Source organism: Conger conger, chromosome 15 (assembly GCF_963514075.1).
Source record: "Conger conger chromosome 15, fConCon1.1, whole genome shotgun sequence".
Classification (NCBI taxonomy): domain Eukaryota; kingdom Metazoa; phylum Chordata; class Actinopteri; order Anguilliformes; family Congridae; genus Conger; species Conger conger.
In genome coordinates this window covers 25,369,515-25,392,450 of record NC_083774.1, presented here as the reverse complement: position 1 = coordinate 25,392,450, position 22,936 = coordinate 25,369,515, and the positions used below count along the sequence as shown (strand labels likewise).

Below are 22,936 nucleotides of genomic sequence, written 5' to 3'. Positions count from 1 at the left end.
ATCTAAAAAAACTATTTAAGCTAATTTAGCATCATTGTCTGGATCAAATTAGTTATTGTGAAAAAATAAATAGCACAAGGAGCCTACAAGACACTGTTTCATTCAAAATATTTTCACAATTTAATGTACCATAATGAATTCTGAAACCAGATTAGGTCACATTTACCACTGACTCATCAGCAGATTAAAGCAGACCCGTTTAACAAAACCAAATGTATAGGACCAAAGGCCAAAGTTGGTCATTAAATCAGAACATTTAAGCAGTTTGGTTTCCTTTAAATAACAATACATCTCACAATCACATAAACCAAAAGACAGAATGCAGAATGCAAGAGAGGTTTGTGTTCTGGTTAAAACTTTCAGGTCACATCGCCTGTTTCAATAGACACATACATTACATTTTAATATATTTTATACATACTGTACTGTATATATACACACATACATACAGTACAGTACAACCAGTATACATGGAGTACATATTGTGCGTTAGTATAAGAATGATATGAAGGTGGGCTTTACTAGGCTTGTGGGTTTTTGTTTTCCTGGTCCAGCCTTAAGAGCAGTTAAGACAGTCTCCTGTCAGTATCTTCACTCATTCTAGATCTTGGACTCTTCGGCAAATTTCATTTGTGAACTCCGAGCACTTGGAGTTTCCACCAAGGTCTTTGGTCAGGACCTGGGATAATGAAAAAATAAAATAACACTTAAAAAATATATATATTGTTGTGTTCACTTAGCGATATTTATTTACTGCACTGTGGGAGACTAGTTTTAATGCATATTGCTTCATTAATAAGCCTCTCAATTAACAGAATTAGTGGCATCATGTGGGAGCAATCCATTTATTTACTTAATGTTAGAGAACAGTAAGCATTACATTTTGATAAACAAATATAATTATTGCAAAGAAAATGTTCTGGTTTCATCATTTCTAAAACACATGTAAACAGATTTCATTACACAGAGCACAAGCTTGGAGCGTGAAGCTCTGCCTGCTCGAGTATCAGGAATCACAAACGCTACCTGAAGCCTCCCGAATTTACACTGGAAGTTACAGTGATGGGATGGGCCTACAATTATGAGTGTGCATTCCAAATTGAGCAGTAAAGTAAAATAGCACATTCTCACAACCATTTCTGTCACGTTTGGAGCGGTTTTGATCTTCGTATTAACAGCATGGCTGATTTTTGAAGAGAATGAACAGTAGAGAGAACTTCAATCTATCCACAAGGATAATTCTCTGTGGATGGAGAAATAATTCTGAAATAAAAGACTGCATTAACCGACTAATATGGCTTATAAAAATAACATTATTAAAATGGGTGGAAAAAAAAAAAGCCGCCACTGATTTTCCGTTCCTGCTGAAGTAAAGCAGCTTCGCCCTCTCATTCAAATGTGTCACACTCCAGCGTTTACACATGAGAAGCCCCGCGGCCCTACCTTCTTGTCTCTGATGGTGTCGAAGCAGGCCGTCTCGATCCTCTTCGCAAGGGGGTGCTGACCCATGTGCCGCAGCATCATCACGGCACTGAGCAGGAGGGCCGTGGGATTGGCCAGGTCCAACCCGGCGATGTCCGGGGCCGTGCCGTGGACCTACGGGGACCGAGGTAAAAAAAAACAGATTTGTTTTTTTACACCCAGGAAATGAACGGAGGTAAACAGTAGGAGTAAGGAGCACGGAGCAATCTATGACATACCGATTCAAATATAGCGACGCCATTGGCTCCAATGTTCCCGCTAGGTGTCACTCCAAGACCGCCAATCAGTCCAGCACAGAGGTCGCTAAAAACACAAACAATTATGTACTGATTGTATACAAGACATGGCAAAAATATAATTAACATGCCTGGAAATGCTCCACATACCTCAAGATATCACCGTAGAGATTTGGCATCACCAGCACATCGAAGTTTGTGGGATCTTGTACCATCTAAAAAGGAAACCATGACATTGAAGTGGAAAGCGGATGGGGATGTAGGTAAAACTGAAGGTTAATGAAGCGAATACGTACATTCAGACACACTGTATCCAGGTACATCTCTGTGAATTTCACATCCTTATATTTCTCAGCCACCTCCCTGCATTGCCGTAGGAACAGCCCATCAGACATGCGCCTGAAATAAAAAGGTATAGAGAAAAATTATCTATGAATCCATGTTAAGACCATTATGCTTAACATAGTAGCATTCAATAAGAATACCTACTGCAGTTAATTCAAGGAACAATATTGAGCTTTCTTCTGATTCAGACGAACTGCTCAAGCTCTGTGCTCCAATTGTTTTATACATTTTCTAATTGAGGGTAATTATGCACTGTAATTATGTAAAAAGCAACTGAAGATTATAATTGCATTAATAGTTTCCAGAAATTAAGCAGTTTTCTATCAGCCACACAAGAAGCTTAACATACAGGTTCTTTTGCATTCTGGGGTTCATGCAAGTACAACAAGTTAGTACAAGCTGCTCTGGCAGAGCTTGAAGTGTATATATATATATTTTTTCTTAAGATCATGAAGCCCTGAGGGCCCTATACCTGCCATTGTAAAGCTAAATAGCTAATGTTCTTCTTCACACAAAACTGTCTGGGGCCGGACCAATAAAAACATGCACTAAAATATGCACTAAAATATAAAATAACCCCCCTCTAAAAAAATTGTTTTAAAATTGCAGTCTTCAGGTTCAAAATGAGACTCACATAATGTTGGCTTTGTGGACAGCGGTAACACTGGCTCTCTGGTTATTTCTGGCGTACTCAAACGCATACTCAGCAATACGCCTGCTGGCATTCTCAGTGATGAGCTTTATACTCTGTACCACCCCGTCAACAATCTGAAAGAGGTAAATGGCCACACTTCAGTACTTCATTATGTATACTATTAAATAAAAATATATATATACAGTGCAGTGTCTAAGTATTTGGACAGTGGTACAATTTCTGTTTATTTGGCTCTGTACTCCAGCACATTGGATTTGAAATGAAACAATGAATGAGGTTAAAGTGCAGACTTTCACCTTTAATTTGGGGTTATTGACATCGATAGGGGGCAATCCATGGAGGAATTGCTTGCCTTTTCACACGAAGTCCCTCCATTTCAGGGACCAAAAGTAATTGGACAGTTGGCTTCAGCCGTTTCTGATTAGTCAGGTGTATTCAATATCTTCCTTAGTGCAGATATAAGAAAGCTTTCAGTATCTAGTCTTGATTCTTGGATTTTGATTGCCTTTGGAGTCTGCTATTGCATTTGTCAACATGAGGACCAGAGTTGTGTCAATGATGCTATTATGATGCCCAAATTAAAAGCAGGCCTAAAAACAAGAGCTTAGCATTCTCCAGGCAGGCAAGATGAGCATTTTTTATTTAATTTATGTACACTGCATCCCTGACCAGCACAGATTTGCTAGCAAGGCACGTACCAGGTGCTCGATCCCACTATATTCTCCCTCCGTGTTCTCGCGGATGGTGACCAGGTCCACATCCGTGTATGGCGTCTTGTAGCCCTCGATTGACACGCAGGGACGCACGTTGGCGTAGAGGTCAAAGGTCTTTCTCAGAAGCAGGTTCATTGAGGGGTGACCAGCAGCAATTGGTGTCTTCAAAGGCCCTACACACAAAAAAAAACAAAAAAACATTTGAAAGCCTGGTTGGAGCTTGTAAATGCAGAGAGACTGCAGGCAGAAGGGCGGGGATGTGCGGGTACCTTTCAGGCCAATCTTGCTCCTGTCCATGGACTCTTTCGCTTCAGGTGGGATCATCCACCTTCCGCCTGGCCCTTTGATGGCGGTGACATTTTTCTCTTCCCACTGAATGGGAGCCTAGAAGAAAGATGACAACAACATTACCATTTCCCTTTGTTATCATCCTCATCATTGTCTAGTAACTTTATACAGTCCCCCCCTCAACGACACTGGAGGAAGACAGCGTAGTATAATTTTGGAGAACTGGCTATGTAACTCAAAGTTTGCAGATTGTATTCCCAGGAGGTGGTTAAGCAAAGTACTTGAACAGAATTTCGCCAGGAAAAACCCAGCAGTATAAACTGACTGTATGTAAAAGAATGTAAGCTTTAAAAGTCAATCTAGATAAGAGCATCTGCTAAATACTGCAATGTCATGTAGCCAATCGCCATCCCCTTACTTTTCCCATTTCTGTGAGCACATCCACATAAGTGATACCAAGGCACTGTCGCTCATTGCCACACAGGCGTTCCAACTTGAATGCATGCCGTTATGTAAAGTCAAGTAATAAGCACAATACGATTTCCCATTAAGAGGAACAGAATTTAAGGTGGAGACACCTGTGCCTTCAGCTTACTTTTGCGGCTTCGAAAATCTTCATGACTGCACTAGAAATTTCCGGACCAATTCCATCTCCAGGGATTAATGTGACGGTCTGCAACTACAAAGCAAAACAAAAACACTGTTATAATGCTCAATACAGACCCTGAAACTTATCAGATCATAACCTCCTGCAGCAGATAGGAAAGTGATGGAGGACCTGACCATCTGGTTATGATAGAGAATCTGCAAACAAGCTGTGTTGTGACTTTTTTTTTGCTTTATCCACCTTTCATTTGCTCAGCCTTTACTTCTGAAGTAAAATCCAGTAACAAACTGTTCAAATCGCTTGTTAACTTGTTAAAAGGTATGGATGTGATGCAGGCCCACCTACCCCTCTGGTGAACGTTCGCGCTTGTGGTACCCTGGTCTGTGCGGCCCCCATGACACGGGACAACTAGAAACAGAAGAAGCAGGGAGTAAATCAGACTCAGGGATCTTATCTCAGATCAGAAGTTGACACTGGCAGTTAAGCTGAGAAGCATAAGCATTGGAGGTCATAGCGCTCATCTGAAATTGTATGACCTTACCACTTCTGCCATACATTTCAATGAGTTTCCATAACTGTAGCAAAATGCACACAAAAATTAGCAGAAACTGGCGGCACGTGGTGCTCCTATTCTTCCCCTTACAAAGAGACCTTCACTTTTACAGTAGTCAAACATTACCTGCTGATCTTGCGGTCCAACTATTGTGTGGCTGCAGCTTTGAGCAATGTTTCTCACTGAATGGAGTAATTAAACTTCAGAACCTTCCTTAACGAAAGAAACTGGCAACTAACATTTAAAAGAGCATTTACATAAACAACAGATTCAAAAGAAATTCTAATAAAAATGTAAGAATTTATTGCAAAATCATTGCATTTCGATCACTGATCTTTGCACTTGTCTTTGTACTGCAAGTTTCTCCAAATAAAGCAATCTGCTAAATGCCAGCACAAAAAATAAGACCACACATTAACCTAGGCATTCAGAACATAGTCAGCAATGACCATGGATTAATTTGCACCATGTTCTCCAACCCATTCTCCAACTCATTTTCAAATCTTTTGAAAAATACTTCAATCGTTTGACGAAGAGATTGGTTAGGCCTACAGCTTTGTTTGACAGAATAGAGTGCATTAATCCTTGGTGTAAAATCAAGGGGATAAGCGCATTAGGTCACAAACCCTGATTAGGCATGGATTAGAACCTGAAGTTGCAAAACTATGACAGCCTAGTAAATATAAATACTGGAGATCTATATTGCACCTATGAAGAGTGATTAAGTGTGGTTTTGTGTTCCAAATTAGGACTAATCAAGGTCTTTTAAATATCCCCATTGAATAAGCACAACTAGGAATAAAAACAAATCATGAAAACCTTATCACTTCAGAGCAGGGTGCATAGAATGTTTTGGTTGTTGCCTGAACCAAAAATGTGCCTAGTTTTAAAGTGCTAAGCTGGAAGTTCGGAACAGAGCTTACTAGATTCTTACAAAATTCATAGACTAATAAAGAATAAATTCACGCCAGAGTTAGACTAACGTTACTACCAGAGATTCTGGATATATTCTAGCCATTTGACGACAAACGAAGGTCTTCTCTAATGCAAGTCTTAGGCAAGTGAAGACCTAAAGGCACGCAGGGCAGTTTCAGTTGAATATTTTTATTTTTGTGCACCAGCATATAGACTCAAACTTACATTGCATTACAGACAACTGATTTTCAAATCAAGCCCATTATAGAACTGATTCACCATGGTTAGCCAACTCGATACGCTAGGTGGGGTATTGCCTGTTCTGCACCTGCTCTGCTGTTGAAGTGACCTTGGCTTTACAATGAAAGTGGATGAGCTAATGCGCAAAAAATAGCTAACTAGCTAGCTTGATACATTTCTTAAATACGAATTTAAACATGCCATATCAAACCGCTCAAAACTTTCCGTTATCATTAACTGGAAAAGCAGCAAAGGCCAATTTAGGTAGCTAACGAGCTAGCGAATTAGCCAACTACAGACAGCAAAACGTCAGTCAGGCAAGGTTGCTCTGCTAACGAGACAGAAAGCTAGTGCCCATTTTAATTCTTACTTCCTCTGTCAGCGATTACTTCTCAGTTAACGTTAGCTAGACGTAATTGCCCCATAAGATTCAAATCTGTAAAAAGCGTCAGGTAAAGGTTTAGTGCCAGAATATAGAAACATGAATTAAACCAATACAGACAGAACTCAGTATTAGCTAGCTCTCCAGCTGTATGAATTAATACATTACGTTAGCTAATTTGCGTCGTTAGTGCACTAACATTAGCTAGCTGGTTGTTGCAGCCAAAACTGCACCGTTTCCACGGTCAAACATATGGACTGCTCGCTAACGTTACAGCTAACTGTCCTCACAACACTCTTTGGGTTACTCTGGCAATACCAGACCTATGGATTTTTGTGATCTGCTAGTGATCCAACCAACTGAAGTTGTCACCAACTTTGTTGCTTACTAAATAACTGTTAGTAGCAAGACATTTTTCTGCAGTGGTAACTGGGTAGCTATATTAGCTAGCTATATCGTGGATGAACGAGTGAAGGGCACCGGCAGGGAGGCCTTCCAGTGGAATCCCTCCCACCTCGCTTCCAACGCTTTAGCGCACTACATCCGTAATATAAATCAAGAACGATTCAAATGAGCATGAAAATTCCAGGTTACCCAGCAACACATTTGCTCCACATATATGGTTGTCACCTGGAATAAGTACTTTACCCATCCCTTACCGTTGACCTCAAAGCGTGCCCAGCCATTCTCACAGATATGTGGTGGGGTTGTCCGCTAATGCAAGACTTGACAGTGGAAGCGTCGCAGAGACAGCTGGTGGGCGGCGACGGCTGCTCGGCATCTAAAATAGGGTTGCCAAATTATAAAATCCACCTTTTTTTTATTCGAATTCAGATTATTACATGCGACTCCACGGCGAATCCATATTCTTACATGTATTATTATCAATGAAGAATGTTTTGTGGCTATCCTAGTAATGTCAAAACAATGCCATTTATTTACAGTCAATGTTAAAGGACGTCTTTTTATAGTATAGTTGCTACAATTAGCTGCATAACATCTGAGTGGAGCAGCATGTCAATTTAATCTGGTAGCTAATTCAATTCATTACAAGTTAGCAAATAATGTGGGAAAAGTGTATGCAAAGATGTAGGAGCGATAGGAATTGAGTACTTGCCATTTTGACTGCCTAAAGTGTCCTCCTGAATGGTGTTTTCCCCCTCCTATTGCAAATCTTCATTACAATTAAAAAGAGGGCTCCCACATTTAAATGGACATCCATGTTAATAAACTGTACAGTAACATTTTTATTACATTTGCAGTGCATGTTTTTTTTTTAATTTCCATTATAGCTTATTATTGCATTGTGTGCTATGTTTGTTATATTAGTAAAAGTCCTGCCATGTGTTTCTTCCACCTATTAACTCAACCAGCTGATTTCACCAATTAGTTCTCTGTCCTGCTGAATAATTGTAACAATTAGCAAATCCAGCGGTTTGGAACAAAATACCCTTTTTTGAGTGACTGAACCACAACATGTCTGTGCACATCTGTGATGCAGTACTTTATTGTGCCGCAACAGAGTACTTCATTTTTTTTGTTTTTTTCTGAAAGTCAGAAATCTGTCCTCTGCACACAACCTTATTTTCTACTTTTCAACTATTTGGAATTATCTGGGAGATCTGGCAACCTTACTTGGCAAGGGTCGGTTCCAGCACGCTGGTTTCGCCCCGCCTACAGTGTCACTAACTCCACCCACAGACTGTCACCGATTTCAGCCCTTGGCGGATTACCTACTTGCAGCTACAGTAACATTTAAAAGGCGGACATCCCCTACTGGTGTGGATGGTGTAATGCGTTTCATTTCTCACAGTATTAAACTGGGAAAGACGCACGCAAAGCACTGTTCTCATGAATCGGTTTCCAAGGTTAGTTATACTTAAAAAAAAAAACTAACTAATAAAGTCCCAGGTTGCTTCATAATTAAAAACCTGGAAAAGCAACCACATGGACTCTGGCTATTCCAAACTGAGAAAAAGAGGATAGAAGGTTGTTCAAAAATAAAGATTTGAGGTCAAACTGAACACAAGCTTTAATTGAACATCTTCATTCAGTATTCATAACGTTGGCCATACATATTAAGCACAGGTCTACGCAACAGACTCACTTCACCTATAACATCTGCATTCTGCAGAAACCATGACATACACCTCACTTAAGACATGACAGCAGTAAAATCAATGCAGTTAATAAATACTGACAAACTTTACCACTGTCCATAAACAAACAAAGACATTAATATACAAAAGCAGGTCCATATCTAAATAGCAGCATACATAGGAACAATTGGTTGTTTTACTGTGCTTTGTGTGCAAAATAAACACCCAAACACCATCACAATAAAAAAGGTACAAAAGGTAAATAACACACACACACACACACACACACACACACACACACACACACACACACACAAGCAGCCAGGACTCTGCAGAAAAATGGAATTCTAGGATTCCTGTACTGATGATAAACCAAATCCCTCATGGTACAAAACACGACATAAGCTCCAATGCCTTTTTACAGACGGGTGTGTAGCTCAGCCATTTTCACACAGTATACTGCTTTGGCTGGGCGCTGCTGCTCAGGGTCCTCTCAGTCTGGGTGATCACATGAGCAGCTTTGTGGTTCAGGAGTCGGCATTCACTCAGAATATCTGTGGGGTTTAAAAATATCAAATAAAATAAAAAGTAATGCATAAGATAAAGCCATAGAAATATATATATATTTAATTTTAACTTAAAATGCATGGTAAATTCCTGGATCTAGGCTAAGTATTGGAAGTATTTAAGGCCATAGCAAGCCAATCTGGTGAAAAGGCTGGTCAGTTGCATAGTCTTCCAGTGGTGGTTAAGTTCTTCATAAATATGCCGTGCATTATATTTCTGTAACATCCTATTCCATCTGTTATTACACCATTTAATCTTCTTAATTCAACATTAACTTATTTAAAATGCAACATATGAACCCTCAAAAGCTTACCAATAGGGCCTTTAGGTTAGACTGGACATGGTAATTTCATTCAGTAAATTAATGATGGCATATTTGATCAAATAAATACAAGTACATTTCTGAAAGTTGGCACAGAGAAGATACTTGCCATTGAACTGTTTACAGGCTTCTTCAATGATAGCATTGTTCGATCTCTTTATTTCCCAGAAACCATCTTCAACCCATGGCTTGCACTCGGGGAGTTCTTGAATCTGTCCATTTTTTAACATGCCAGCTGAGGTGGAGACAGGAAAGGACTCCAATTACTTGAGTTTGATCACAGGTTCTGCACTGCAAGGCTCTTCATAGCAAATTAATGGAACGGGTGTTTACGTGATTCACACGACAGGTTGGGACCACTCCTATATGTTGTTTCTACCAAAGGAAAAATTCTAAATACAAGAAAACAAAAGTGATCTAAAGGAATACGCCAACATTTTTGGAAATACCTTCTTTCTGACTCACCGATGCTTCCAAAGCTTTTGACCGTGCTAGTCATAGAAAGTGGTTTGTTAAATTGAGTCAGAGGGATGCTGACTGTGTAAATTACATTGTGAGAATTCTGGCTTATTGGTATGCCCACCAGACTATGCAAGTAAATAGTCAATAGTGTCTTAGCCCCATTTGGGTTTAGCAATGGTGTCAGGCAAGGGGGAATCTTGTGCCCAGTTCTTTTAAATCTATATATGGATGATCTGTCCTAGCAAGTGAAAGCTGTAATACGGAGTGCATGATTGGTAATACTTTAGTGAACCATATTATTGTATGCAGATGATCTTGTGCTCTTTAGTCTATGTAGCACTGGTTTGCAGCAGCTCCTTACTATATGCACCGCGTACGGTGTGAAACATGATAACAATTACAATGCCAGTAAAGAGTGTTGTCTTGATCTGTAGAAAAAAAATCCTGGCTTCAAATTGTCTGATAATAATCTTGGAATCTGTAATGAGGTAAAATATCTTGAACATGTTATTACAGAACAAATGACAGATGATATTTATAGGCAATGCACAAGCAAACACGCTTACGCAAGTTTAGTATGTGTACAGATGGAGGGAAGATGTCTCTGTTCAGGGCTTATTGTTCAGAACTCTATACGGCACACTTGTGGTCAAACTATAAAAAAACAAGCTTGCAGAGACTTCAACTAGCTTATAACGATGCCATGACAATAATCTAACAGACCTTGATGGCGTAGTGCAAGTGAAATGTTTGTGGCTGCAGGAGTCAATACCGTGTTAATAAATGTTGTGTATAAATTCATTTGCCAGCTTAATGACTCTGAAAAGGAAATCATCCTGGATTTAGCACTACAGGTTATCAATCGGACCTGTGGAGGCATTTATATATTTTAAACGATGATGTTGTTTTTTTTTAACCCTCTTGTATGTAATTAATTGTATGCTATGTCTTGTTGCACACCTTCGGAAAGTAGAGCGAGATTCGGCACAAAGTGCACTCACTCAAAACAACCAGCGGAAGATGGAAGGATAAGTTCTCGCACGTGCATTTCAAATACACATACCTCGTGCAAATAAGACCACTTCAGAGTTGCTGTAAGGTGCATTTCCTCACTTTGAAGGAGGTAGGCTACTGATTCCTATATTCTTTAAGTCTTTATGCTAAGCTAACACATTATGCTAGCATGGAAACAGAGCCAGTGAATGCACAAAAATGAAAATAAAACCCAAGCTAAAAAGGTATATTTCCCAAAATGTTGGTGTAGTCCTTTAAGGTCCTTTAAGGACCAAATCTGTTTGTACAAGTGGTTTTTGGATAAGGCCAAACAGGTTCAAACCTTCAGCACTGCATGGAATTGAGAGCGTCTGCAGCTATTTTACCAAAAACTGCCACCTTCTACCATTAGCAACTCCTGAAGATGGAGTCATTTTTCAGAGCAGAGTTTTTTTCAGGTTAAAGGTTTTTTCAAACCTTTAATAGTGTCATCAATGTCTTTGCACAGCTGATACAGATCACTTCCCTGTCCAACCACTCTTTCACCTAAGAAAGAGAACAATCAGGTAAATAACAATGAAGACAAACTAAAATTCATATCCAGATAAGGGCTTCCACAGTCCACAGGGATTTCCATGCTTTTCATATAATGAGCAACATAAACATGGGCTTTAGTAAATTCATATAGCTGGAAGCAGATGAGGCTCATTTGGGAGATACTCCAGGTTCTGTAGGTGCTGTAAGGGAGCCAGTACTTTACATGATTACATTTCAGAAACTGAGAGTTGATCACAGATGAGTGTTTGACAGACAATTTCCTCAATTTCACTTGTCATTGGTTCCCCAGGCTGTTACGTGCCACTGTTGCATAAATCTTCTACAATACTTGTCCATCCTATACATAATCGTGCCGATAAAACAATTGTGTATTCCTGCTAAATACACTTACCATCCACCGCCTTCAGGTTTGGAAAAATTTCAAGAAGTATGTTTCTATATGAAGAGTTCTTGCAAACTAAATAAAAAAAATTCATAATAATTACACACATTTACACATTTCATAAATGTTACAGAACAATTACTGCCACAGCCATGTGTCAGATTACATTCGCATAACAATTCATAAGATGCCCTAAGAGAATCTTACATTGTGTATGATAGCAAATAAACAATTTTGTATAAACAAATTTGATTCCAAGATTTGAATTTGTGCACTCAGGGGAAAGGAAAAGTGTAAACCCACCTTCAAGCGCAGACTGAAGACGCACCTCTTCAATTTGCACCTCTCCCCACCCCTCCCTACCTCCCTGTAAACCTTAACTGTTGTCTTTACTTGTGTTATTTACTTGGCTTATTAGGATGATACCTTTGCTAGTTTTGTTTGGTTAGGTAAGTCATTTAGTCATATATTTGTGTGGTGCGGTATAAAAAAAGAAATTTTAAATAAAAAGAAGGAAATTCCGATGATCAAATAGGCCCTAGTCCTTCTCTTTGTTGTACTGGTAGCAGTTGAAATTGTACTTCCCTCTAGGGTCTTTCAGCACACTTATCCCTGGTTATGGGTATGCACTTTGCACTTTCTTGTACGTTGCTCTGGATATGCCAAATGCCATTAATGTAATGTAATGTAAATGCAGCAAACCGCTTACCTGGATTTGTGTAATTATAAGTGTTATCCTTTAGACGAATGCTTTCCATTTGCCTTAGAGACTGCAGACACTTGAGGTTGTCAATACTGTTACAGCAAAAAAATAAAAATAAAAATGATATACTTTTTTATATGACAGGTAATGAGCAATAGTGCATGCTCATACAATTGGGGAAATTATATTAATTTATACTAATTGCTCACAGAAAAACATTTTGTATAACAAGTCATTTTCTTCCCACACATCTCAATTATTTGTTTCCTTGTTTAGTACTTCCTCTACCCTGCATAACAATCCTCAAGTCAGAAAACAGCCCTTACCTGCTAATAAGGTTACCAGCAACATTGAGGCTCTGTAGACTGTCACAGTTGGAAATGGGTTCTGCAAGCAAGATTTTTGAACATGTATTATTCATTGAATCAGAGAAATTCTTGAAAAAAAAGAATTCTGAATGTAATGAAACTCAAATATAATCAAAACATGTGTTTATCATCAATATGTTTTGCAAACATATATAACACAGAAATGGCATCTTAAAAAAGCAACAGCCCCTACATATGCTGTACAATTTAGGATATGAAAAGTTGGTTATCTTTTAACATTAGATATTTGAGCATACTCTTACCTAAATTTGAAATCCGATTAGAAGACAGATTAAGCACTAGGAGCAGTCGGAGAGAGGCTAGGGGAGTTAAATTTGTGATGTTATTCCCTGAGAGGTCCAGTCTCTCCAGGCTTTTGCATTCGCCTACACATCCAAGATCAAATATGCCTGATAAAATACAGAGGAGGATACTGTGCGTCTGAACTCCGGCCAATTACATGCCAGTTACACAATAATCCTGCACAACAGATTTGATTAAAGACTTACCAAGATTTCTGAGTTTAAGGAACAAGATTGACTCCAGCTCAAATTCCCCCGCTGTGGACTTCAGTAGCACAGGTGTAATTTTTGTAAAGTCACGATCTGCAAAACACAGGATAAAGGGCAATGAGGCTGTGAGAGTGATCAGTCTGTCCTGTTTTATCAGCATCTGAGTAGAATCATGATGGCAAATTCAGCGACAAAACTTAAGGATGAAAATGAGATCTTGCAGGAGAGCAAAAGTGTTCTCGTGTTCGCTCCACACGCATAAAATGCTCTCACATGCGGTGTTAACGCTCGTGCACGAGTCAATTCAGTCACTCGTGGGCGTGCCATTAACTCCCGTGGAATTTCTGCGCACGACTGCCCTTTGATAGCGGACAAGGTCTCGTTTTCGTCCTCGCGAGTTTTGTCACCGATTTGCCACCACAATAATGCAACCGAATGCAACACAGTAGTTGCAGCAGAACATTACATTCGGATTCCCCGAAGTTTCTGTCTACTCCTCCTATGAATGCAATACACCCAGTGTATCAATCTATAAACAGAAGCCAGTACACGCACTATAAAAAATATGATTTCTGCTGTATCTGGGTGTGACGTTTCCATTGCGGGCTATTGACGTGGATCAGGATTGCCGTTTTATTTAACAGTCTAACAGTCCTTTGTAAAGAGGAAGAATCAAGACGATTTCGTGGACTGTGCCACCTCACGTGGCTCAAAAGTAATATTTCAAGCATAGCATTTACGTTTCTTTGCTGTGTTGTCCGTCTCCCAAACAACGGATATGTGACACAAACGTAACCGTGCATAACCTCATTAACAATCACTGTGTGGAAAGTTAAGTTATGCTGACGTATGGGGACCCCAAAGCACTTGTGTTGGTTCCTGATACTCATTAACGCATTTTCTAATTCACTTAATATGTACGAAATGTGCAGTGCAATAGTGTTCACAAAATTATTTTACCAACATACAGTTGCAAGGCCACATTTTGTTGCAACAACTTAGTACCTGTTGGCAGTTAACGAAGCTTAACTACGCTCAATTTGCTCATCTTTGGGTGTTGGAATTATCCATAGTTAGCAAACTAATCGATCAGTTCAGTACACATGTGTTGCCCTCACGTTTGTTGAGATGTGCATCAGGTTTGTTCCCTGTTTAACTCCAAAAAGGTTTGAAATAAGTGAAATGCATGATATCACTTGCCAACGACCCCTGTGTCAATCACTAATGAAGCTTCCCTGTCAGTCAATCATGGACACGACTCAGTAGCTGGGTAATCTAGGTAGCTAGCTAACGTTAGCAAGCACCAATCTAGCCATGATATCCCCTGTCCAACGATCGTTTATTTGCTTTATGTTTACAACTCGTGATATTTCCTGCAACCTGTAACCGCTAGCTATCAACAGTTTACTGAAATTGCTTGTAGCAGTGCTTACCTTGGTCTTTCTCTTTCTTGGCAGCCATTATTTAAATCTCGACTCTATACTAGTAAGTTAACGTTAACAAACTAAGCCATCTACTTTAGGTAACACGTTTACTTCCATATTTCGTGGACATTTATCTTCCGTCCTTCACTTGAGTGGTCGGCGCCGAGCTATAGTACGTTACCGTTAGCCTACCCGGCTGTGAAAAAATGATGGCTAAGTTGGTAGCTGCTAACGTGTTAGCCAACAGCTCTCGTTAGCAGGCTCAAGCAAACTCGCATTAGCCACTTCGCTTGACAGTGCCCGACTAAATTAATTGGACGTCCATTTACACTGAACTATGCTTGATAAACAAAATATATAAACTTATTTTAATAAATAAGTTATGACAAATAACGAAAAACAGTTTACAGTAATTCAACAACACTGATATTGTATTACCCCTGCACTTCACTGGAAAACAGTATTTTCTGTGCAAGATCGTCGGTTACTAGAATCTCGTCAAGAATACTGGTCACGCAAAGCATCGTAAAATGATTTTCAGCATAAACCGCCGACTCACGGCAAAGTGTTGTATCTAGGATACAAAATTGAGACTTATTTGCTGTGTTGGTTCCATTATAAATCAAATATAAAAATGTATACTTGAGACACTTGAGTGGCCCAACTCCATGCACACGTGCATTCAGTGTGCTGGTGTCGTGTATTGTTAAAGTCCAAAAGCACATTAGTCTATATTTAAGGATGTTCTCTGGTCTGGGAATGTCATCTTCTCAATTAATTAATCAGGAGTTGTGCTCCTTTCCTCCACCATCTACCACCGCCGTCACCACCAATAATCACCCCAATTGGATTTCTCTGATTTCTTATTTCCAGAATTGTATTTATTTTCACTGCCGGACACAAATATGCCTACAATTATTTAGCCTAATTGGCCTAAATAAGCCTAATAAAAGCGACCTGAATTTCTTTTCTTTTTTTTAAAAACAGTTTATCCCGAAATAGCTTGGCATCGAGCATGGGAGCAGTTCTAATTAGACCCACAATTCCACACCTTATCCAGCTTTTAGATGAAGACATTTGTCAGAATTGGTACGTTTGCAAGATTTATGGCAGCGATTACATCCAATATCGTCAATTTAGAGGGTGGTGGGCCCAGGTGGGCGAAACATTCCGTGCCATATTGTAGTAAAAGGGCAGAGTTAAACTTCAGGTCGTTCTCAGTGGGAGTAATCGAACGCCGAATGGTGAATGTTGGATATTGAAATCCAACAATCTCAGCCACACCCATGAGAAAAAGGTTGCATGCCCCAAATTATTTTATAAATAAAAAGCAGGTTGTATACATTCACAATTTGCAGGCCTATCAAACAATCTTTAAACCGACTTGGCTGGTTGTCGGTAAATGAAACGTTGCAAATCAAAACCGCAAGCGCATCGATTCTCAGCGTTGTTTTCAACAGCGAATGAAACCCCTGTTTGAAGGCGTTAGGTGAATTATGTCGATGGAAATAGGCTATGTCATAACATGACCGATATTAGTCGACAATAATCATAGTTCAGATCATAGCATACAGTGTGCTGAGATGACAGCGAATCACTTCTAGCAATCTTTGGCTCAGGTAGACTCACTGCAAGCGCCGCCTGGTGGATGTGCAGACAGGACAGCGTCTGAAGTAGGATTTCACTCATTGGATAAACGTATCGCAACAGTGGACAGCAGTCAGTGCTGAAACAATATTCACTGAAAGGACTTCATGAGCTTATTTACCTTGGATGCAACTGAGAGATACTCTGACGATTTTGGAACGTATTTAGAGCCAGGACACACTGCAAGTGCAAAGATATCGTCTTTCCTAATGATTTTTCCAGTTTTTAACGCCTTCCGCACAAATTGTTCCGGGCTCTAAGTCTCCAAGTGGTGGAATTCAATGAGGGGTTGTAATTTTCTCCAGTCCGACCACGCCGTGTACACATGCCCTAAATGCCTACAATAGAAAAAACGTCTCGAACTTCCAATGTGATGCATCTGCATAAGAGAAAAATTACTCGATTAAGATGGGTAATAAGCAAACGATATTTACTGATGAACAGCTAGACGCCTATCAGGTAAGTGCTGCTTAAATGATTACATTATCAGAATGTATTTTCAAAATATTTCCATCATTGGCTTTCTATGTCGGTGCCCTTTTCATTGAATCGTGTTATTTTTAACATTTTTATCCAATTATATTGCCCGTTTGTACGTCCGACGGACAGACATGACCAAGAAAATGTTCATGGCTGAGTGCTGTTATTAATGCAGTTTTGTTTTACTTGCCTGAAAGCAATCGTTATGTGACGTCGAAACGCGGTTACAATTGCATTCATTCATGTTTGTCAAATATGGGCTTTTATGGTTTAACAAAAACTCCAAGCAAGCATAGGCTATTTATTCAGTACATGCTTTTCTGAATTCTCTTTACAATATTGCCGAAATTATTGACAGTGTTACAGTTTTGTTTCGGTGATAATGCATATCGAAATATGTTGACTATTAGAGCTTTTTTTTTTTTTTCCTCGCCGGGAATTACAGCCTTTTAGAGATTGGTATACCCTATGTGTAATTTTTTTTTTTTTATCAATCGTTAGTGCTACATAGCCTAGACTCACGTTTACAAAAACAAATTATTTAAAAGTGTACACAATATGGAAGGAGGCCATTTTACATAGTGCTAAAAACACAATACGTTCAGGTGAACTTTGAATGTGATCTTTGCTTAAGGCGATTTGGAAGAATTAGTATTTAGCTTCAGCTATCATGCTGCCGTTGGGCTGTTTAATTGGTTAAATAAAAACATTACAATTTGTTGCATACATTAATAGGCAAAGGGAAAGCAAAATTACCACTTCTTACAATACTTGAACAGTACTATGTAATATCCGACTGCTTTTGATTTTCAGTACTATACTAATGCCTAAGATTCCATTCCATAATGTTGACCTTAGAAATGTATATATCACCACCTATGAGTAGGCCTCGTTTTATCCAAAACCATGTGAAATAAAATATTTTCTATGGGTAACCCATCAATCCCGATTATGATTGTGTGGTCTCTTCTCTAACATACAATTTTTCCTAAAGTACAGTAGAAGATCATAGTCCTGGTTATACTAATATTTGGCTTACTGCATGAGTCACTGTTTAAATTTGTTTTGGAAATGTACGATGCTGTCCAGATCAATAGGGCCTGGCTACACATCTCCTTAACTCTTCCTGCTTCCTGTCAAAGAAAGCAAAATAAAGCAGAGCGTGGGTGTTATTCCTGGTGGGCCTCCTCTGACAGATGGGATCTGAGAATTTATTAAGAGTTGGATGAATGGCCTGTGGAGCTGGATGAATGGCCATCTTCCTAGATGTTGGCCTTTTGCATGGAAATAGTGCCTGTCATTTCTATTGGCTGGGGTAGGTGAAGTATCTATAAGGTCTTTCTGCTTTATTTCTGAATCAAAAAGGAGAGCGCTAAACACCTGCAACTCTAAGCACTGCAGCGATTTTTGTTTGAGTGTTCCAGTGTGTGTGTGTGTGTGTGTGTGTGTGTGTGTGTGTGTGTAATTGACTAGCCAAACCTTTTAGAATGTTTGCTCCTTGCCAGTAAATATTAAAATAGCACCTAGTTGTTATGGTATTTGTTTGGCAATTATCAACATTTAAATATAGACGGTCTTCCAATGGAAAGGTTGCACTTTTCCAGTTGAGTGAGATGGCTGCATTGTTCTCAGCAAATGGGAGACCTTATCAGTTTGCATGACCTAAATGGGCTTTAGGATCATTTTACTTCTATTAGCATAAACCTCGCCACCTACAGTATTGTCAGATGTGCCAGGGAGTGTCTCAGTGATTTCTTGAATGAGTTTCCATTTAACTGAAGGCATCTAAAAACAGCCACATACAAATGCATTTCTTGCACTATATTATATGGTACACAGCACAATCGGGGCATACATGACGATTGGTTATATTTGTTTGTGTAGGACTGGAAGGCTGGTTATGGTTGATGTCAGACTGGTGATCTCAGGAATGACTGCCCTGTGTGTGGAGAGAGCCTCTCTAATTTTCTTTAACAGCTGTCACTGGACTTGCACATCGATGAAGAGCAGTCTTCATCAGCACATGCCGTTAGAAGCATTTGGAGAAACTTAATAATTTACACCAAGCAGGTCTGATAGCATCTTGAAACGTTACCCTCTTTAGATTAAATGAGCAGAGGTTCTTTGTTTACCTGGGGCAGTCTTATGTCGTTTTAGATTAGGGATGTGCATTTTGAATAATTCAGGACCTGAACATGCAGTGGCTCCCAAGATCAATTAACCAAGCCATGCTTTTTACCTCCATAAACACAGAGTAAGTGTCCAGCTCATCTGGTGTCAGTGGCTTGCTGCAGACAGAAATCTGCGTTCACTCAAGTCATCATCGACTCGTTTTAGTCAGTCATGATTGGCTTCTTCATTAATATTGCAGCCATTTTTATCTTTAGAGTGTTGGTCAAAATAAGACCATGGGATGGTTGACTTGGTTAAGTGAATTTTATTGATGTTTCACATTTGACGGCAATAAGATACTACACTGCCAGCTCATGGTCTATGCATCCCCAAAGTGATGGCTGATTGTTGATGGCACCATTCCAAAATGCTGTAAAACCGCTCTTTCAGTAAATCACAGCACTTTTGAGGGGCATTAAATGTTAAGTGAAAGCAGACTGATAATATTGACAATTTTCAATGAGACATGCTGTATATTTGTCTACAGATGACAATGAAAATGTGACATCCATCTTGATAATGGCAATTAGCAAACCATTTGTTTTTGTACTTTATGGTGCATTTTACTTAAGTGTTCAGACTCCAGGACTCCAGAACTCCAGAACAGAAAATCTGCCCAACAAGTTAGTGTCACATGTCTTGAGGCACCTGTTTATTGATAGTTTGAGATCGTGAGAGATATACTGTACCTGAAATCGACAGGGAATTTGCTCAGGAACAAAAACAAGAGAAATAATGTACAGAACCTGGTAGTGGAGTCAATTTCCATAGGCATTTCACTCGTCTTCACTTTAAACCCGAGGCGCTGTGTAAACGACACCGTGGAAATGAGCTCATTAAACAAACGAGGCCGTGTGTCCTGGAGCCATCCGTGTCTGTAGCCTGAATGTACACATAGCCCAGGGGCAGAGATCCCATAGACCGCACATGTTTGCGATGTAAAATGGCCTATCCTCCCCAGGCCGTTCTGGCTCGCCCGGATAGCGAACAGAGTCCCGTTTGTGAATTGCACATTATGAACGCTCCATAATCAAAGGCAGACCGGAGGCTGGCTAGTGGAGCGTGACCGTTTTGGCCCGCGGCGGGGTTTTAGCTGCAGAGACGTGGCCCTGAAAGCATGAATGAACTGCGTGAGGGAGTCGCCGGTTCTCACAACGCTTGGCTGTCACTTTGAAGCGGTTATTACCCACAGACTGCATCAGAGTGAGTGTAAAACATTCAGCCATTACATTACATAATTACATTACAGCAGAGGACCGTGCTCATTGCTGTGTAGGATTTGTGTGCTGAAGACACACATTGCAAAATTCAAACTATCAAATCACTTGGACAGTTGTTGACAGTTTGTTCCAGAGACGGCAGTCCGGAGAATTTTCCATTAATGTGTATTGCCTATCAGAGGTTATGGCGCATAAATCTAAGCCCAGAAAAAAACAAGGATGTGCATTCTCAGACAGTCGTCAATCATCTCCTGTCACTTGGCTCTGTATTAAACTCGTTTTCCTTGACAAGTTTGGCACTTTGGATATTTTTCAAAATATGAGTTCCTGAAACTTCACAAAGGAAGCATGCCTCACTTTTTCTTTTTTTTTCCTTCGTGGGGTGGTAATTTAATGGATGAAATGCAGTTTGTCGACCAATAAGTCTTAGCTGAGATCCCTGTGCTGGCAGGTTCTCACTCATTCACTTGCTCACTCACTTCCTCACACACACACACACACACTCACAAGCATGTCCAAATATTTCAGCAATGAAATGCAGCAATTTACAGTGCATAATAGCCAATGACCATAAATTCTAAAGCAAGGTCACATCTGTAAGTCACAGGAGATATGGGCATTTGACAAATGGGTGAATAATAATCCCAATTATGTGTTACTCTTGGACATTTTTCAGTCACCTTGCACCAGAGAATCAATACACATCAGAAATAGTGGGGACATTTTGAAGGTTTGTGTTTGGCAGGAATGGGGTTCATATTTACCCCTAGGGAGCAGTGCGCACCCCTCACCTCGTTTGCTCTTTCGGCGACCCCCCCTGCCCCCCCCCCTTCTCGCCTTTCCTGTAGCGAGTGACAGGTGGGGACATCGGAGCGTGCCACCTTCGCTCCGCAGAAATCCGAACCCCAGGGTGACACTGCGGCGACCAGTGTCTCTCAGTCCAAAGAAGTGAAAGTATCTTGTGAATCTGCCAGGAAGGATCAGTTAGGTGACATCTATTTGCTGAACTGACATCGCTTTGTTGCCAGGTCTACCAATAATGTGGAATGTCTGATTTGCATTTGTGGGTTGGTATTAATCGCAGTAAAGGCCAATTTAGGAAAGTCATGCATTTACTGCACCTGGAGATTTTGCTTCAAGCCCAGCTCATGTAGAATGGACTGCAGGCGTCCAATTAGCCAGAGGAATCACAGAGACAAGAGCAGTCCAATGAACTGATACCTTCCCTCCCTGGGTGAACCCAGGACACAGAGTGCATCTACACCTGGTGTACAGGGACACCATCTTAGCAGGATGATGCTACGAGCAGACCCTGCCTGATATTAATTTAGACAATCTTGTCTGCCATTGCTGAATGTGAAAATACATTTTATGAATATTTATGAAGGAGTCAGCTTAGAATCGGAGCTACCATTGCTACCACTTCCTGCTCAGCAGCAGTGGAATCTTCCAGAAACAGATTCCTGTGTAATAATCTGTGGAATAATCTGCTGGATGAGTTCATCTCAATCAGATTGGCCTGGTGGCTACTGTGTGTGTGTGTGTGGTGACTGGATGATTTACACCCTTCCCCAGACTGGCTGTGACAACTGAAAGTATATCATCTGCCTGATGTGATACGCAAAGGGTAAAACTGCTTAGAAAGGATCCATCCAGTAAAACGGTCTTCAATGGATATCACACCCAACAGAATAACATGGTTTTGATAGTGCTTTGTACTATACAATCAAATTCAGCTTTTAAGCTGATAGGTTGACAAGGCCAAGGCCAAAGAAAGAAAATAAGTCAATTTATTTAAACGGGATATTTGAGAGCAATACGTGGGGGTGCCATTCTTTCTACGCTCAGCTAATCAGGAAGGAGACAGAGTACCCTAACCAACCACATAAAATAAAGAAGGAATAACTCATTCAGGAAACAATGCCTCTTCAATTTATATTAATTGGACAAATACCTCTTCAGTTAAGGAGGAAACTGAAATGTCTTTGCAGATTTCGCCCTTTCCCTTAGTTTTAAAATGCCTTTTTTCTATTCAACAAAAAATGACTAAAGGCATTGTGTTGATAGAACAATTTGGAGTTCGATCTAAATGTGGTGAATCAATCATTTAGGCAAGCTGTATGTACTTGCAGCAGTTAGCCAGGGCTAGCATTCCTAGCAAGGGTGTGTTTTCTTTAAATGTAACACCCTGAAACTACCTAGGATTCCAATTCTCCTAAAACTACTCAATTAGACTGGCAACCAAAGAAAATTCAATTGCAATTGAAACACTTCAACACCACAATAGTAGCGTTTCTTGCAAAATACCAAACTATTGGCATGAAAAGGGTAGAAAGAGATAGTAGGACCAGCAATTTCCTGTCTCTTTTAATCCCAACAGGAAGGGTGTGGTCACACCCTGATTGGACAAGAGAAGAATGTGCAGCAGCTGTGACAGCACAACTCTCAATGACAAATTAACAGCCAGTCTCCAAGACTCTGATCAACAGCTGATCCACATAGGCCTGCAATCAACTACTGAGTCAAAGGCATCTCGAGCTGAGCGGATACAAAATTGAGAAGAAATATCGAACTAAGCGATAAAGAGATAACACGCACACAGAAGGAAACT

At 40.0% G+C, this 22,936-nt stretch overlaps 3 protein-coding genes across 11 annotated transcripts in view; 1 reads left to right on the top strand and 2 right to left on the bottom strand.

The window, feature by feature from the left end:
* Positions 1-96: 96 nt before the first annotated feature.
* Positions 97-7,197, bottom strand: idh3a (isocitrate dehydrogenase (NAD(+)) 3 catalytic subunit alpha). 3 transcript variants are annotated; one of them, XM_061222021.1, is made up of 12 exons: positions 7,076-7,152; positions 6,405-6,470; positions 4,672-4,734; positions 4,315-4,398; positions 3,701-3,815; positions 3,417-3,604; positions 2,698-2,831; positions 2,015-2,117; positions 1,869-1,933; positions 1,701-1,785; positions 1,444-1,596; positions 97-679 (listed from the first exon to the last, which is right to left on the bottom strand). In XM_061222021.1, the coding sequence occupies exons 3-12, from the start codon at positions 4,720-4,722 to the stop codon at positions 596-598; spliced, it is 1,062 nt and encodes a 353-aa protein (XP_061078005.1). In that variant the 5' UTR covers positions 4,723-4,734; positions 6,405-6,470; positions 7,076-7,152; the 3' UTR covers positions 97-595. The 3 variants fall into 3 exon arrangements, with proteins under 3 accessions (XP_061078005.1, XP_061078003.1, XP_061078006.1); XM_061222019.1 differs by lacking the exon at positions 6,405-6,470 and having other exon boundaries at positions 7,076-7,197; XM_061222022.1 differs by lacking the exon at positions 6,405-6,470 and having other exon boundaries at positions 7,047-7,109.
* A 1,233-nt stretch (positions 7,198-8,430) lies between these two features.
* Positions 8,431-15,506, bottom strand: LOC133111774 (leucine-rich repeat-containing protein 61-like). 6 transcript variants are annotated; one of them, XM_061222356.1, is made up of 9 exons: positions 14,816-15,506; positions 13,380-13,475; positions 13,134-13,280; positions 12,829-12,889; positions 12,509-12,594; positions 11,809-11,874; positions 11,337-11,405; positions 9,514-9,639; positions 8,431-9,069 (listed from the first exon to the last, which is right to left on the bottom strand). In XM_061222356.1, exons 1-9 carry the CDS (start codon positions 14,841-14,843, stop codon positions 8,963-8,965), a joined length of 786 nt encoding a protein of 261 aa, XP_061078340.1. In that variant the 5' UTR covers positions 14,844-15,506; the 3' UTR covers positions 8,431-8,962. The 6 variants fall into 6 exon arrangements, with proteins under 6 accessions (XP_061078340.1, XP_061078342.1, XP_061078344.1 ...); XM_061222358.1 differs by having other exon boundaries at positions 13,134-13,190; XM_061222360.1 differs by lacking the exon at positions 13,134-13,280.
* Positions 15,507-15,812: 306 nt separating this feature from the next.
* The window catches only part of LOC133111878 (calcium and integrin-binding family member 2-like), a 38,405-nt gene continuing 31,281 nt past the window's right edge, over positions 15,813-22,936 (top strand). The window contains exon 1 of one of the 2 annotated variants that reach the window (XM_061222512.1): positions 15,813-15,895. Coding sequence is in view for 1 of the 2 variants with exons in the window: in XM_061222511.1 (XP_061078495.1) it covers positions 16,862-16,912 (51 nt within the window). In the remaining variant the exon portion in view is untranslated. Of the gene's footprint in view, positions 15,896-16,406; positions 16,913-22,936 lie in introns of those variants that run through there. The other variant, XM_061222511.1, reaches the window with a different exon arrangement.